The following is a 13,052-nucleotide window of genomic DNA, read 5'->3' as shown; positions in this document are numbered from 1 at the left end:
TTTGTGATAGTTGGCAGGTTATATATACACTCCTTTTTCTTATCTCTAGCACAGACCAGGAGACACTAAGAAAATTTAATAACTAATGCCTTGCAGCTTTGATTATTTCAGGGTTTTGTATGCTTATGCACTTACTTAGTGTTTGGAGCAAGAGAGTAATAGTTTCAAATAATTTTCAACTGCCAAATCAGGTTTTTACAGCAGCTACAGTATCAGCCACAAAACAGATGCAAAGTGGCAAATTATAATGAAGAAGCTGCTTTGAAGCAAATTTCCTTATTTTTTATTTGGCTTGTCGAAATAGCTGCAGTATTGAAAAGTTCCCAGGGGAATTTCCTACTTGAAAGAAAAACTGCAGCTCTGAGAATGGGTTCTTTTTTTTTTTCTTTTTTGGTAAAAGTGAAATTTTCAGTAAAAGATGATAGAGTACTCTTTGAACAGAGGGAACAGGCGTGTTTGCTGATAGGTATCACTCTTGCAGTTTATTTAGGAGCTAATCTCTAATTCTTTATGCTCCTTTTGTCAGGTCTCTACTGCTATGAAATTTATACATTATAACTTTGAGAATCTTTCTTAAAACACAGAGATTGGGAATATTTAGCACTACCACTTCATGAATAATTAATTTTGATGCTTGTGAGCATCTTTGTTTTAAAAGAATAAATTTGTACTATGGATAAGTACTGGGCAAGATCTTAAAATGCCAACCCAAAAATTGCAGATGTTGACTCATAACTATTTTTTGTTGTCTTTAAACATTAAAGTGCAAGTTCCTATTTTCAGCAGTTAAGAAATAGTTCCTTGAGACCACAGAGTGGATGGGGAAGCTGCCAGTGGCGTGCCCCCAGTTCAAGGTTCACTGCTCAGCTAACCACTACTTTCAGCGGGAGCCTGCCAGGAGAGCCCAGCCCAGGAACGCTCTCTGACGGCTTTATGGTAATGTACATTGCAGCCAGATATAGCAAGCAGTCCCTCTGTGGTCATTGCCCTGTGAATTCACTGCAATTATAAACAATGTGTTTGCAGAAGTGTGTCTAGTGACCGTAAATCTGCCAGAGCTTGTTAACAGCTTACTGCGAACACTAAAAATCATGTGACAAAACAAGCCCTGTTCAACTGATCCTCAGCTCAGCCAAATTTAAAACTACAGGCCTGAGAACAGCCTGACAATTAACATGAGAACATAGCGTTGTTGTTTTGGTTCGTGTCTTTAATCTATCAAGCCCAGTAACCTGCCTTCGGCAATGTTGCCTCAGAAGAAAACTTCTCCCTGTATAATGCATCCAGCCAATGCGATCTGCCATGCAGACAGGGGGAATCCCTTCCTAGCCTCCGCTGAGTCTGCTGTCAGGCTTTCTTAGATGTGTAGAAGAGAGATGAAAAGATTAGATCTGCATTTTCACCTCGGTCTAACATTCTGTCACAAATATGCTGTATGCCAAATATCATATGCCAGGCGGGAAGGAGAGCGCCAAGGAGCCCCGCCACAGTTATTGCACAGGGCTGCACCACCATGAGCTGAGGCTCCCTGGGTGTTCTGGAGCAGGTTGAGCATCCCTGCATGCACCAGACCACACAAATGGTTTGAATTGAAATGCTGGGAAGGTGGGGAGAAGTCACATTTGTAACATTTGCAGTTTCTCTGAAGAATCAGGCTTGTTTCTTATACTGCTTGCTTCTCCACCGAGTCCTAGTGTGCACTTCTTTCTACATCCCCAGTGAATAAAACACAAGTGAGGATGAAGGACACACAGCCAATGTTTGCAAACTTGCATGCCAACAAATAGAGTGTAAAATCACTTTCTGCTCAAAGATACCAGGGGTTTGGAGGCTCACTGTACTTCCATGAGGACCTGCACATTCTTAATATGGCTGGGAATTGGTAAGCAGGTCACCCTTTCTGCTCTTCTGCACTAAGGTACTGTACTCAGGTGCAGCAGGTCCAGAGGGCTGTCCCCAAATTCCTCATTCTGTAAAAAGTAATCTTGTGTGCCATTATTTGAATGGAGAGTGTCACATGGCTAATTTATAGGCACCAGGCTTGAAGCGACAGGAAGAGCGTTACATCCAAAACTAGACAGGGAGAGGTTGTGTTTTTTTGATCAAGGCTTGTCCCTTTTGAGCTTGGGCATCTGAGCAGTGCTGAATACCTGGGCTGGCTAGGACACTAGGTGGGGCGTGCTGGTTTGAAACTGGGAAGCTGGGGAAGGAAACAGGCTTTGCACTGCTGGCAGTTGCTGCTGGATGGACCGTGTGGTTTGCCATTACATCCACAATGACAGGGACATGAGCTTGTTGGGAAGTGAGATCTCTACTTGAGGTTTTCCATCCCATGGTAGAGCTGCTGTGCCTCTGCTTGCCTTTAAGTGCCTAAGATGCATCTGTTCTTAATATTTGCATAGCACATACACTATTGATGAGAATCCTGAATGAAAGCTTGGAGATCTATCAGGAGTAATTTCCTCATATTGTAAGACATCATCGCAGTGATGGTTACCTCATCGTGAAAGGTATTGCACAAAGAACAAATCCAGCTCCCTGCACCTACTTTGTCTGCAACTGAAATGCTTTCTCTTGCTGTCTTAGGCTGAGAATGGGTTTTGGAACTGCCATGCACTCCTGAGAGTTCACTGGAATGTTCACTGGCAGTAGAGGACTTGGCTTCAGCAAGGTAATTAATGCATATAGCTGTGGGTAATAACAGGCTCTTACACCGTGCTCTGTTGGGGTGAATTAAAAGCAAGTGCAATTAGTCCAATGGAGGAGAAAATGCAATTGATTAGGGTAGCCAGCAAAACTTCAACAAACCAATTGAACTTCATTATTTAACAGCTGTGTGACACATGTCTTGTAAATAATTTCACACATGCAGAACATTATCATAGAAACTGCAGATTTCATGCTGAATTTTCCAGTCTTTGGCTCTTGGTGCATTCTAACCTCCTCCATTTGTGTAAGAATTATGTGTGACATTTCTCAGCTATTTTAAGAAGTGCTGCAGCATACCAATCACACAAAATAGCAGTCATAGTCCATGAAACAAGTAGCAACAGCAGCCAGTAACTCATGCATTTGGTTAATATTGCAGCTATAGATTTACTGTACCTTCTTTACCTGCATATCAGGAGATACAACCTGTTTTCACAACTTAGGGAAATGAGATGAGGCTGGATGACTTCCCACAGTAATTCATGGTGTCAGGCCAGGATAATAATGGTTGGCGAGATCCCCTGACGGGGTAAATGAGGGATTTTATTACCACTGGGGACACCTCAAGGCTTTCATCCTGTAATCCCTCTGGCTTGTGCATTTAGCACAACTCACATCAAGGTGCAAAAAACCAACAAAAAAGAATGCTTCTGAAAAATCATTTTGTTAAGTAGCTTTTTAAAGCTGATTTACTGCTGGAGGAATGGTCTGCTACTCCTCTATAGAATTCCTATGGTTAGTCTCTGTTGCTGCTGGAAGCAGTGTTGGAGCTGTATGTCAAAACACTGCAGCCCCTTCTGCTGTGTATTTTAGACCTCTTCTCCTTCCTTGGTTCTCTCCTCATTTCTTAACTCTGCTTGTGCAAAGTGTGGAGTTTTGGTGACTTTTTTGGTGAGAGAAGAGAGCATCAGCTTGGGAAACAGCAGAATTTAATGATGAAAGTGGAGCAACTCCAGCAGAGTGAATTTCCATCAGCAGTTTGTGTTGACCTAAATTTTTGGGGTTTTTTTGTTTGGGCTTTACTATTTCAATATGTTTTCTCTCCCTTTGTCTCTAAGGTGTATATTCCAGCTCTTTCAAACCCAAGTTTCTGGGCTGTGGATCCAGGCCTGGACCCCACTAACAGCACCAGTTAAACAAATAGAGTTTCCTGAATACAACAGGAGGTCTGGGCTGAGTGTGATCATTGCAGAGTAACCATGCTGGTTGTTAATAGGTTTTTCCTTCCTTCTGCTCTTTGGCTTTCCCTCAGTTGTGCAGTTTTCTCCTCAGCTGGCCTGGGCTCCGACACCCCCTGGCAGCAGCGGGGTGGCAGGAAGGTAACAAGCTTCCTTCAAATAACATTCTCTGTGCTCATAAGGGATATTAACCAAGGGCTGCCTTCCAACGAGCGCTGTGTTAGACACAGGAAAGCTGCTTTTTACCTCTGACTTCCCCTCCTGCATGGGGATTTGGGGACGGAGCTGTAAACCACATCTCTTATTTCTTATTCATTTGAATCACTTGAAGCAATAGCTGTTTATTCTCCCCTTTCTGCTGTATGACTATTTCTTTTCCTTTGCTTACCTGACTGGCAGTCTATCACCAAAATGCCTCCCCTTTTCTCCTTTTAATGATTCAGTGTGCTACCTTTCACAGTCCTAGCCCTGAATACAGCTTTGAAATTTGAAGGGACCTGTCTTCCAACAAGAATTATATGGTTTTCAGTAGAGGAAGTAGGGAAGAAAAATCACACCTGTACCTTAAAAATGGAGCTATATAAAATGGGATTATCAAAAAATGGGCAGTTTGGGAACATAACACTTGCCCATGTAACTTACATAATGTTCTAGTTGCAAATGAGTCCTTTGTTTCTGAGAAGGGCAGATGAGAGAAATTTAATATGAAATGTCTAAGTTTAGAGTAGCATTTGTCTACTTGGATCTAATTTTTAAATCTGTCAAACACAAGTTTTGACCCTCAGAAAAAAACTAGATATAGCACTTTGAAGAGAGCATTTTGAGAATGTTTCTTTTAAAAGCAAAGTCCACCTAGCCCCCTGACACAGCTTGGTGTTCACAAAACTGCTGTGTTGATTTTGGTGGATGTGAGATTTCTTTAACCCTTCTCTTTCTGGTATCAGTAGTTCACAGTGATGTGGTTATCCATAATGTATCAACAGCCGCTGGTGCTGAAGCTGAAGGCAAGGTGGTAATGCAGATATGGCTAAATATTGTATTTGCAGGGATCCCTGACAAAGGAAGGGATGATGAATCTGACTCCCTGGTTCTCAGAAGGCTAATTTGTTATTTTATGCTACTATATTATATTAAAGAATACTAAACTAAACTGTACTAAAGAATACAGAAAGGATACTTACTCAATGTTAAAAAGATAAGGAAAACTCATGACTGTCTCCAGAGTCTCGACACAGCTTGACACTAATTAGCCATTGAGTCAAAATAACTCACACCAGAATCCAATGAGGCAATCACCTGTGGGTAAACAGTCTCCAAACACATTCCACATGTGAGCACAGCACAGGAGAAGCAAATGAGATAAAAATTGTTTTCCTTTTTCTCTGAGGCTTCTCAGCTTCCCAGGAGAAAAATCCTGGGCAAAGGGATTTTTCAGAGAATGTGAATGTGGCAGCTAAATTCACGTGTGGGCGAGGGAGTTGAACCTGGAACATGAGTTATGATGGTTCCACAGGACCCAGAGGAGAAGTTGCTGTAATGAAAAGGGCTCACTTACCGGTGTAGCCAGGGGGACAGATGCAGTCGTAGTGCCCGATCTGGTTGAGGCAGGTGGCCCCGTTGAGGCAGGGCTCTGAGGCACACTCGTTCACTTCCAGGTCGCAGTGCCTGCCCTGGTAGCCCGGCACGCAGTAGCAGGAGTAGTGGCCCACGCCGTCCCGGCACAGGGCCCCGTTGCGGCACGGCTCGGAGCTGCACTCGTCCACGTCCCTCTCGCACAGCCTGCCCGTGTAGCCAGCGCTGCACAGGCACGTGGGCCCCTCCAGGCTGCTCTGGCACGTGCCCCCGTGCTCACACGGGTTGCTGTCACACTCACTGGCAGCTCGCTGACAGGCAGGGCCGTCGGACCCAGCGGGGCACTTGCAGGGGAGGCTGAGGTTCCCAGCAGCACCCAGGCAGGTAGAGTTTTGGAGACAAGGGTTGGAGGAGCAAGGGTTGGATGTTTTGTTGCAGAGTTCCTCCACACTGTCCACTGATGGGTCTGCACAAAGGCAAGGGTCATCTTCATGACCATTGACACATGTAGAGTTCTTTTGGCAAGAGTTTGACAGGCACCTGGAATCATTCCTCATGCAGAGTGATTCTAAGAAAGAAATACAAAAAATCCTGAGGAATTCACAGCACTGGGACTAACCAACAGTGAAAGAAGTGTAGTTCTTAATACAACTGTGCTTCAAAACCCACAGCACCAATTGCTGGCTCTTGAGAAGAAAAAGGGACTGGCAACTGTGTGATGCCTTAGTAGACTAATGAATGTAAAATGAAAACAATTATGAAAACTTGAGTAAGTTGTAATTTCCTGTTCTTGCCTCTTTCAACAGCCATGGTCTGGATTGTCAGGATTGTTTAACACTTTATTAATAGTATAGTTGAGACAATATCAGTTGTTGTCAATGGATATCCAACAGTATGGAACACATTCAGGTATATTTAAGGTTTTTGTTTTGTTTTTGTTACTAGAGAAAGGAGATGGACCACCTTTTTTTAGTTCAATATCACTTCTGTGGTGGTACCAATCTTTTGTAGTGGATGATTTTTTGCATTGGGTTTCACAAGCTATATTACTCAGATGCAGTTATAGCTCAAATAAGCAGTTCAAAACATCAGGCACCTTGATTTTGATTTGCTGATTATAAGTAGTAATTTCACAGGTGTACAGCATCTCCACCACAAAGAATCTACCAAACACCTGAGATGCAAAACAGCCCTGTGAGAGCCATCCAGCCTCCCAGGCTGGAAGGACACGGTGAACATGGTGCAAAGATGTTCCTTACCCTCTGGGAACTGAGCGTCTGTCAGTAATTAAAGGCCACTTGGAGTTGCCTTGCAGTTGTAAGGAATAACAATAGCAAGATCTACTTTTCACTCCCCAGTCAAGGAGGGTGAGCTGTTACCAGCACTGTTCAGAATCCACAGCTGGGATACACTGAAGCAGCTGTATCTGGGCCAAGACTCTGAAATTAAGCTGAATGTTTCTTTAGGAGAGAAGGCAATTTGTGAGAGAAAGACTCATGAGCTGGAGCACAAAAGTTGCATTAAATTATTTAAATGTAAGTACTGTAAGCATCTTTTTTATTATTATTTGTTTTATACTTTTATTCTGGAGTATAGTTTGGATATATGAAGGGTATGTGTCTTCTACAGCAGCAGAACAGTGTGTGTTTCTGCAAGCAGGGTGTTGTGGAGGAGCTGAACCTCTCAGAGGAATTCAGACACCTTTACCATCAGTCTCTAATTTCTTCCCAGTTCTTGAACTGAGATTCAGGAGAGCAGACACAGTAGAGATGGAGATGGGGCATTGAAAGAGAAGAGGTGAGCAGAGATGGAGACTCCAATAACTGGGGTCAGACCATTGCTAATAAAGGCCTGGGACAGATCCCTGGAAAAGGGAGAGGCTAGGGTTGGTCCCCTGAGGATACAAACCAACCACGGGGGAGTGTCAGAGAATACAAACTGACTGGTCATGGTGTGTTTCCATAGTGTGCATTTTAGTATATAATACAATTTATTCTGTTTTTCTCTTAGGAGGGGGACGTGGGGAAAGTAAGTATCAGAAGGCTTAACTACTTAGGAAAGACTGCTTGTGTAGGTTTGACACTAAGATAATCAATGGAAAGGCTTAAAAATTATCTGTGCATGACTGTTGTGCTTTCTGACTTGAGGTGTACACAGGAGCAGCAGTGCCTCCGAGAATTAGAAGCACCAGTCTGAATAAACTTGATGTTCATGAATAGGTACATTTAGTGAGACAGATAAGTAATTAATACTTGTTTGAGCAAGGAGAACAGAGATTTACGTAGTAACATTGATAGCAGCAGTGACACTGTGATTTAAAACCAACAGTGGTCTTAAGGATTACATAGAAAGCAAACGAAACATTGATTAGCAGGAGAACTGGAGTGTTACTTCATGTTCTCTGAAGGAAAACAGAACAAAATAGTACTTTTGGATTAGCCTGCCTTTAAAATGACCCTCCCCAAACCTGTTAATAATCAGTTTTGGGAGCAGGTATTTCATCCTTATGCAGTGATGGTTGCACTTGCTCCAGCTCAGAGCTCTCACTGAATGCAAAAATTCAAGACATTGGTCACATGTACTGATCTGCACCACTGTCAGCAGTAACTCAGACCTTTCTCTTCCTCAGCATACTCTCATGTATGTTTTTATGTCCTGGTTTACATAATTTTGTGGTTTGCCCATGCATTTAGGTTTTTTTCTTTAGCCTGGATTATACAGAGCTTACTGCAATCTATTAATTACAGTTAAAATGAGCAAAACTGTGGTCCTTAGGAGCTTCTGCATCCTGCATTTTTTTTGCACTACTTTAGAGAGCTTTCTTTTCAGTCTGTGTACCTATTTAAAATTCATTAAAGTGTATGTTTGGGGAAACATAGCAAATTTGAATAAATTAATTATGATCAAGTTATAATGTTGTCTGACTGTTGTACTGTGTAAGCTACAAGAGGTGAGGTCAATCATTCGAGTGCTTTCTTACACAGGACCACAGTGACATGAGAAGCAATTTAGTTAATTATTACTGCTTTTCCAGAGATAATTTGCATGCAACAGGCTGAGTTTGTTATAATGACTGTGTGAGTGCATGATGTGTTTGCCAGTCTGCAGTTTTGATAGCAAGAGTGAGCACTGGTTAAAAAGCTTCATCACTGTCTGAGGCAGTAAGAGTGGAGGGAAAATGAGAGAAGGGGAAAGACAGCCCTAAAAGCACTGTCTGTATGGAGTGAAGGCAGCCAATTTGTCTGCAGGGTGGCATCACTATGGGAAAAACACAGAAAACCTTTCCTGGATTTTTTTTAAGCAATATTTTAATTTCAAATTTTGTAGCTTTTATAAAATTAATCTCGAATTCCCAGAAATTGCCAACAGACAATTCATTAAATCCAATACTCCCTAGAGGATACTCTTGTCTTATTTGTACAACAAGTTGATAGTGAAAGAGCAGCATTTTTGGTGTTCTGGCTTTATTCTAATGCACTGTGCCATGGTTATGATGATTTGTGTAGTTTTTGAGGAACTCAGGAATTCTGAAGTTCTTAGCAGAGATGTAACCATGCTGAGTTTTAGCTTGGTTGTAGTGTAAAGGCAGAGACCAAGATTTTAAGGGTACTCTTTAGCAGTTTGTCTCAGCAGCAAAACTGCTGAATCTCAGAAAGGTGATCATCAGAGGGTTATCAAGTGGTCGGCAGTTCACCTGGACATATCCATGATGTCTTTATTTTAAAAAGTCCTGTTCCTGAAGGATGTGAGTGCTTCAGCTAATCCTTGGATTCTGGACTGCTAGTTTTAACACCATTTCCCACCTGTTTCAGGTAAGTTATTTGCACTACCTCCCTTGCTGCCCTGTGGAGTTTCCCTGCTGCCCTGGAGTGATGTGGAAGGAGGGATTTGGGAACCTTCTGAGCTCAGAGCTGCATGGAAGGAGGATGAAGAGTATGGCAGGTGGAAGCTCCTGCATGCCCTGTGATGAAATGTGATGATTGATGCAAAGACTGTCTCAGTTTGGGCAGATGCTTTAAAAATATTCTCTTCTGCATTCAAAGAAAAAGCTGCAAAGGGACAGAAATGTTTCAGTGGAACTTGGGTTTTGGCCAGGTTGCAGAAGGATAACCAGGAAAAGCCTCATGCTCTACCTCAGATGTGCAGAGGAGCTGTTTTTCATTCCTAAGCAATTAAGGTCACTTCAGCAGTGACTTGTTCTGACAGAGTCTTAAAACTCGTATGTAACTTAGGAAAAATGGAAACAAAATGCTGATTGCTTTGGATTTACATTGACTGACACTTGAGGTAATTATCAGTCTCTTTATAAACAGTGGTACTTTAATCTAATTACAAGAGGATTTAGTGCCAAGCGTTTTGCCCCATGGTTAAATCCTTGAGATGCAGATGAGATGGTTGGCAGTGAAATTCTTTGCAGTAAAGCTTGCCATCTACTGGCACAGCATCCATACTACCAGAAACATGGCCATACCTGCAGCTATTCCAGGAACTGGCACTCTTAACTTAATATAAGAAATGCCAAGAAAAAGACAGTTTTAGCTTTGGTTTTTTGCTCTTGGACAAGATTATTTAAATTCATTGAAGTGATCGTGTTAGTGTATGAATAATTGAGCTAATAAGCACTAAAAATGCATGATTTTGGCTGGTAAAGGCTTCTGAATTATCAGAAACTACTGTAGTGATACAAAATAATTTTTATGATGTTAGAAATGCATGTCAATGAGGATGGAAGGCCAAAATTGAATTAGGGAAAAGCTGTCATAAACAGGGCAGGGATTTTGAAATGGCCAAAGCATTTTGGCAGAGATAATCTGATTATTGTTCCTCAGTAAAGCAGATAATTTTGAAAAGCTCATCTGCATATCTTCCCTGACAATTTTGAGGTTTTTTTTCCTAGATCCTGTTTGAATCAGAGATTTAGTGGGTTCATGTCCATTTTTCAAAATAGTCTTCTAAGTTCTCACAATTAGCAATCTCAGCCACTCAAAGCCCCCAGATAAATCTATTGCAATCTGTTTTGGGCTCTTTGTGTCAGAAATATCTTTCAGCACAGACTTGTTTTTTCAGAACCCAACTCTTTGTACGAGCTGGTGAAATATCACAATCAGTGGCAGCATTTAAAATCAGATTTCAATCAGTGCTAATCACGCTGTTCTGAACCAGAGTTCACATGGCTGTGGCCATGCCTGCACTTTGCTAATCATCTCATCGTGCCTGAAGGCTGCTTGTAATTTGCAGTGCTGTTCTTCAGATGTGCCTTCTGCCCCTGAAGGAGGACTCTGAGCTTCACAGAAGCTCTCAACACTAACAACTTCGGAATCTTTTACATATGCTGCAAGATTTTTCTGACCTTCTTAACAGAGCCAGTCTATTTTCTAAGGGGAAAAAATACATTATAATATAGAGAACTTCTTAATGCCCATATATTCACCATCACTGATGATTTTGCTGTGCTTTGAGGACTTTTTTCCTTTCCTTTTTTTTTAAACAAAGTGTTATTACTTTATACATTTGAAATTAAAACTAGGAAGCTACACCAGCCAGGGCAGATAAAGCAGTTCACAACAAAACCTGACTATGTACTAAGCTATACATTTTGGAGAAAAAAAATGGATAGCAAAAAACCTCTGGTCTATGGATTGAGAGATTAAATTTAAAAAACACTCTTTAGGAAAGAAGGATTGAATTGCAATAGTGACATGTTTGGCTCTAGAAAAAACCCCCAACTTCAACATCAGAAAATGTGTTACCTGTGAGTTTGGTTTTGTGTTTGGTTTTTTTTTTTTTTTGGGGGGGGGGGGGTGGGGAGGGTTGTTTGTTTTGGGTTTGTTTTTTAAAATTTGTTGGAATGGCATATATAATTGACATCTTGGTGGTGGTCAGTCACTAGAAAGAAAATTAGATCACAAATGAAGCAACCACTGCTTCTCTTAGTGCTGTTACTTCAGTCTGGGTTCTGATGAATAAAAACCAGCATACAGCATTTGTTCACAGCTAAAGGCTTACATTGTGATCAAATCAGCTCACTGAAAAAGTCACAGGATAACATGATGGTAGCAAGGATTTAGATAACCCAGTGGCTGGAGTCAGAAACATGAACCTTCAATGCTCATGCTCACTACTTGTTTGAAACCTGTCCTTGGGATTTTAAAACAAGAGTGTGAATCTGTGTCTCTGAAATATCAAGCTCTGTTACTGTACTGAGATCTTGAAATAATTATCATTTAACTGGAAATATTAAAATATCGCCCAAGGCATTTTCTGCTGCATTGAGGAGCCGTGGCTTTGGTGTAACTAATTCTCTCTCCATTTATCTGCAGTGCACCATGACACAAAAAATACAGTTCATCACTCTGACAATAACTTCCTTGCAAAGACAGCCTTAGAAAGTTGTGGGTGTGCAGATAGATGTTCAATCTTGATGTATCATGAAGAACTGGGGAAGAGATAAGCACAGCTGCATAATCAGCAGGGACAGAGATTGGAAGCAGGTGCCTTTACCATGGACTGAAAGGCAGAGATGTCACGCCTGCATTTGGCAAATGGGGAAGGAAATGACAGGAAACCATGTTCTGGATAAAACAGAGCCAGGTAAGGGGCTATCTAAGCCCTCAAAATAGCTTTTCCACATAAACAAATAATTTTGGTTTTTGCACAGTCTCAAACTTTCTAAGTATTGCACTAATACCATTTTAACCCTTCCCATCTCCCAGTACGTTTGTATTACCATCTTAATTATTCACTATGATGGGCAGCTTGTAGTTACTGTGGTGCCATTTGTGCTTTGCATATTTCCCCTGTGAGGAAATCACCAGCCCCTACCTGCGCTATCCACAGCTGGAGTCATTATTACTCAATCTGCTCCATGGAAAATCCTGCTTTGGGAAGGGATGACCAAACTTTTGCCAAACAAACAAGCACTTGTGTCTGCAAATACTGTGGTCATAAAGAGTTAATCCTGAATCTTTAATTTCAATTGTGTGTCCAAAACATCCTAGCATGTTGTTATAGAAACCACTTTCAGGCTTTAAATCTTGAGTCACGTTTATTACCATAGTAACCAACACCACACACAGGCAGGAAAGAAAAAAGGTGGTTACACAAATATTCCATTGCTATCAAAAAAGCCAAATTTGGTTTTAGGTACATTTGTATCAGCAAAATCAAGGAAAGTAAATTAACTTATTTTCTGAATAAAAAGTATGGCATATTAGTGTAAGAGTAACAGTGGAATGGCATTAAAATTTTAAAATGTTGTTTAGGCAACACTGTGATTGAAATTACAGAACTGGTTATTAAACCAATGTCTTAATTTCACTCTTCCCTAAACTTTTCTGTTCACTCTGACTTGCTGAGAATAAAGGCCGTTACTGCTGGCTGTCATTGTCCTTCACTGCCTTTTACCATTTGTGCCACCCAGACTCCCTTACCCCATGAGCACTGCAGCAGCAGCAGCCCTTACAGCTGCCCCCATGCCTGCACTGAGCACCACAGCAATGGCACCAGCTGTCCCAAATAAACAAACAAAAATGAGGTAAATACCTTCTTTACTTCTAAGTGTAAATAATTTTTGGCTTTCGCTTTATTTGGGAT

At 41.4% G+C, this 13,052-nt stretch overlaps 1 protein-coding gene across 1 annotated transcript in view; it reads right to left on the bottom strand.

Moving 5' to 3' along the window:
• CRB1 (crumbs cell polarity complex component 1) overlaps positions 1 to 13,052 on the bottom strand; it is a 73,553-nt gene that overhangs the window by 40,836 nt on the left and 19,665 nt on the right. The window contains exon 2 of the mRNA XM_058030585.1: positions 5,443 to 6,027. Coding sequence (XP_057886568.1) covers positions 5,443 to 6,027 — 585 coding nt within the window. The remainder of the gene's footprint in view (positions 1 to 5,442; positions 6,028 to 13,052) is intronic.

This window comes from Melospiza georgiana, chromosome 9 (assembly GCF_028018845.1).
Source record: "Melospiza georgiana isolate bMelGeo1 chromosome 9, bMelGeo1.pri, whole genome shotgun sequence".
Taxonomy (NCBI): Eukaryota; Metazoa; Chordata; class Aves; order Passeriformes; family Passerellidae; genus Melospiza; species Melospiza georgiana.
The sequence above is the reverse complement of the archived record's forward strand: the minus strand, read 5'-3'. Positions and strand labels throughout refer to the sequence as shown.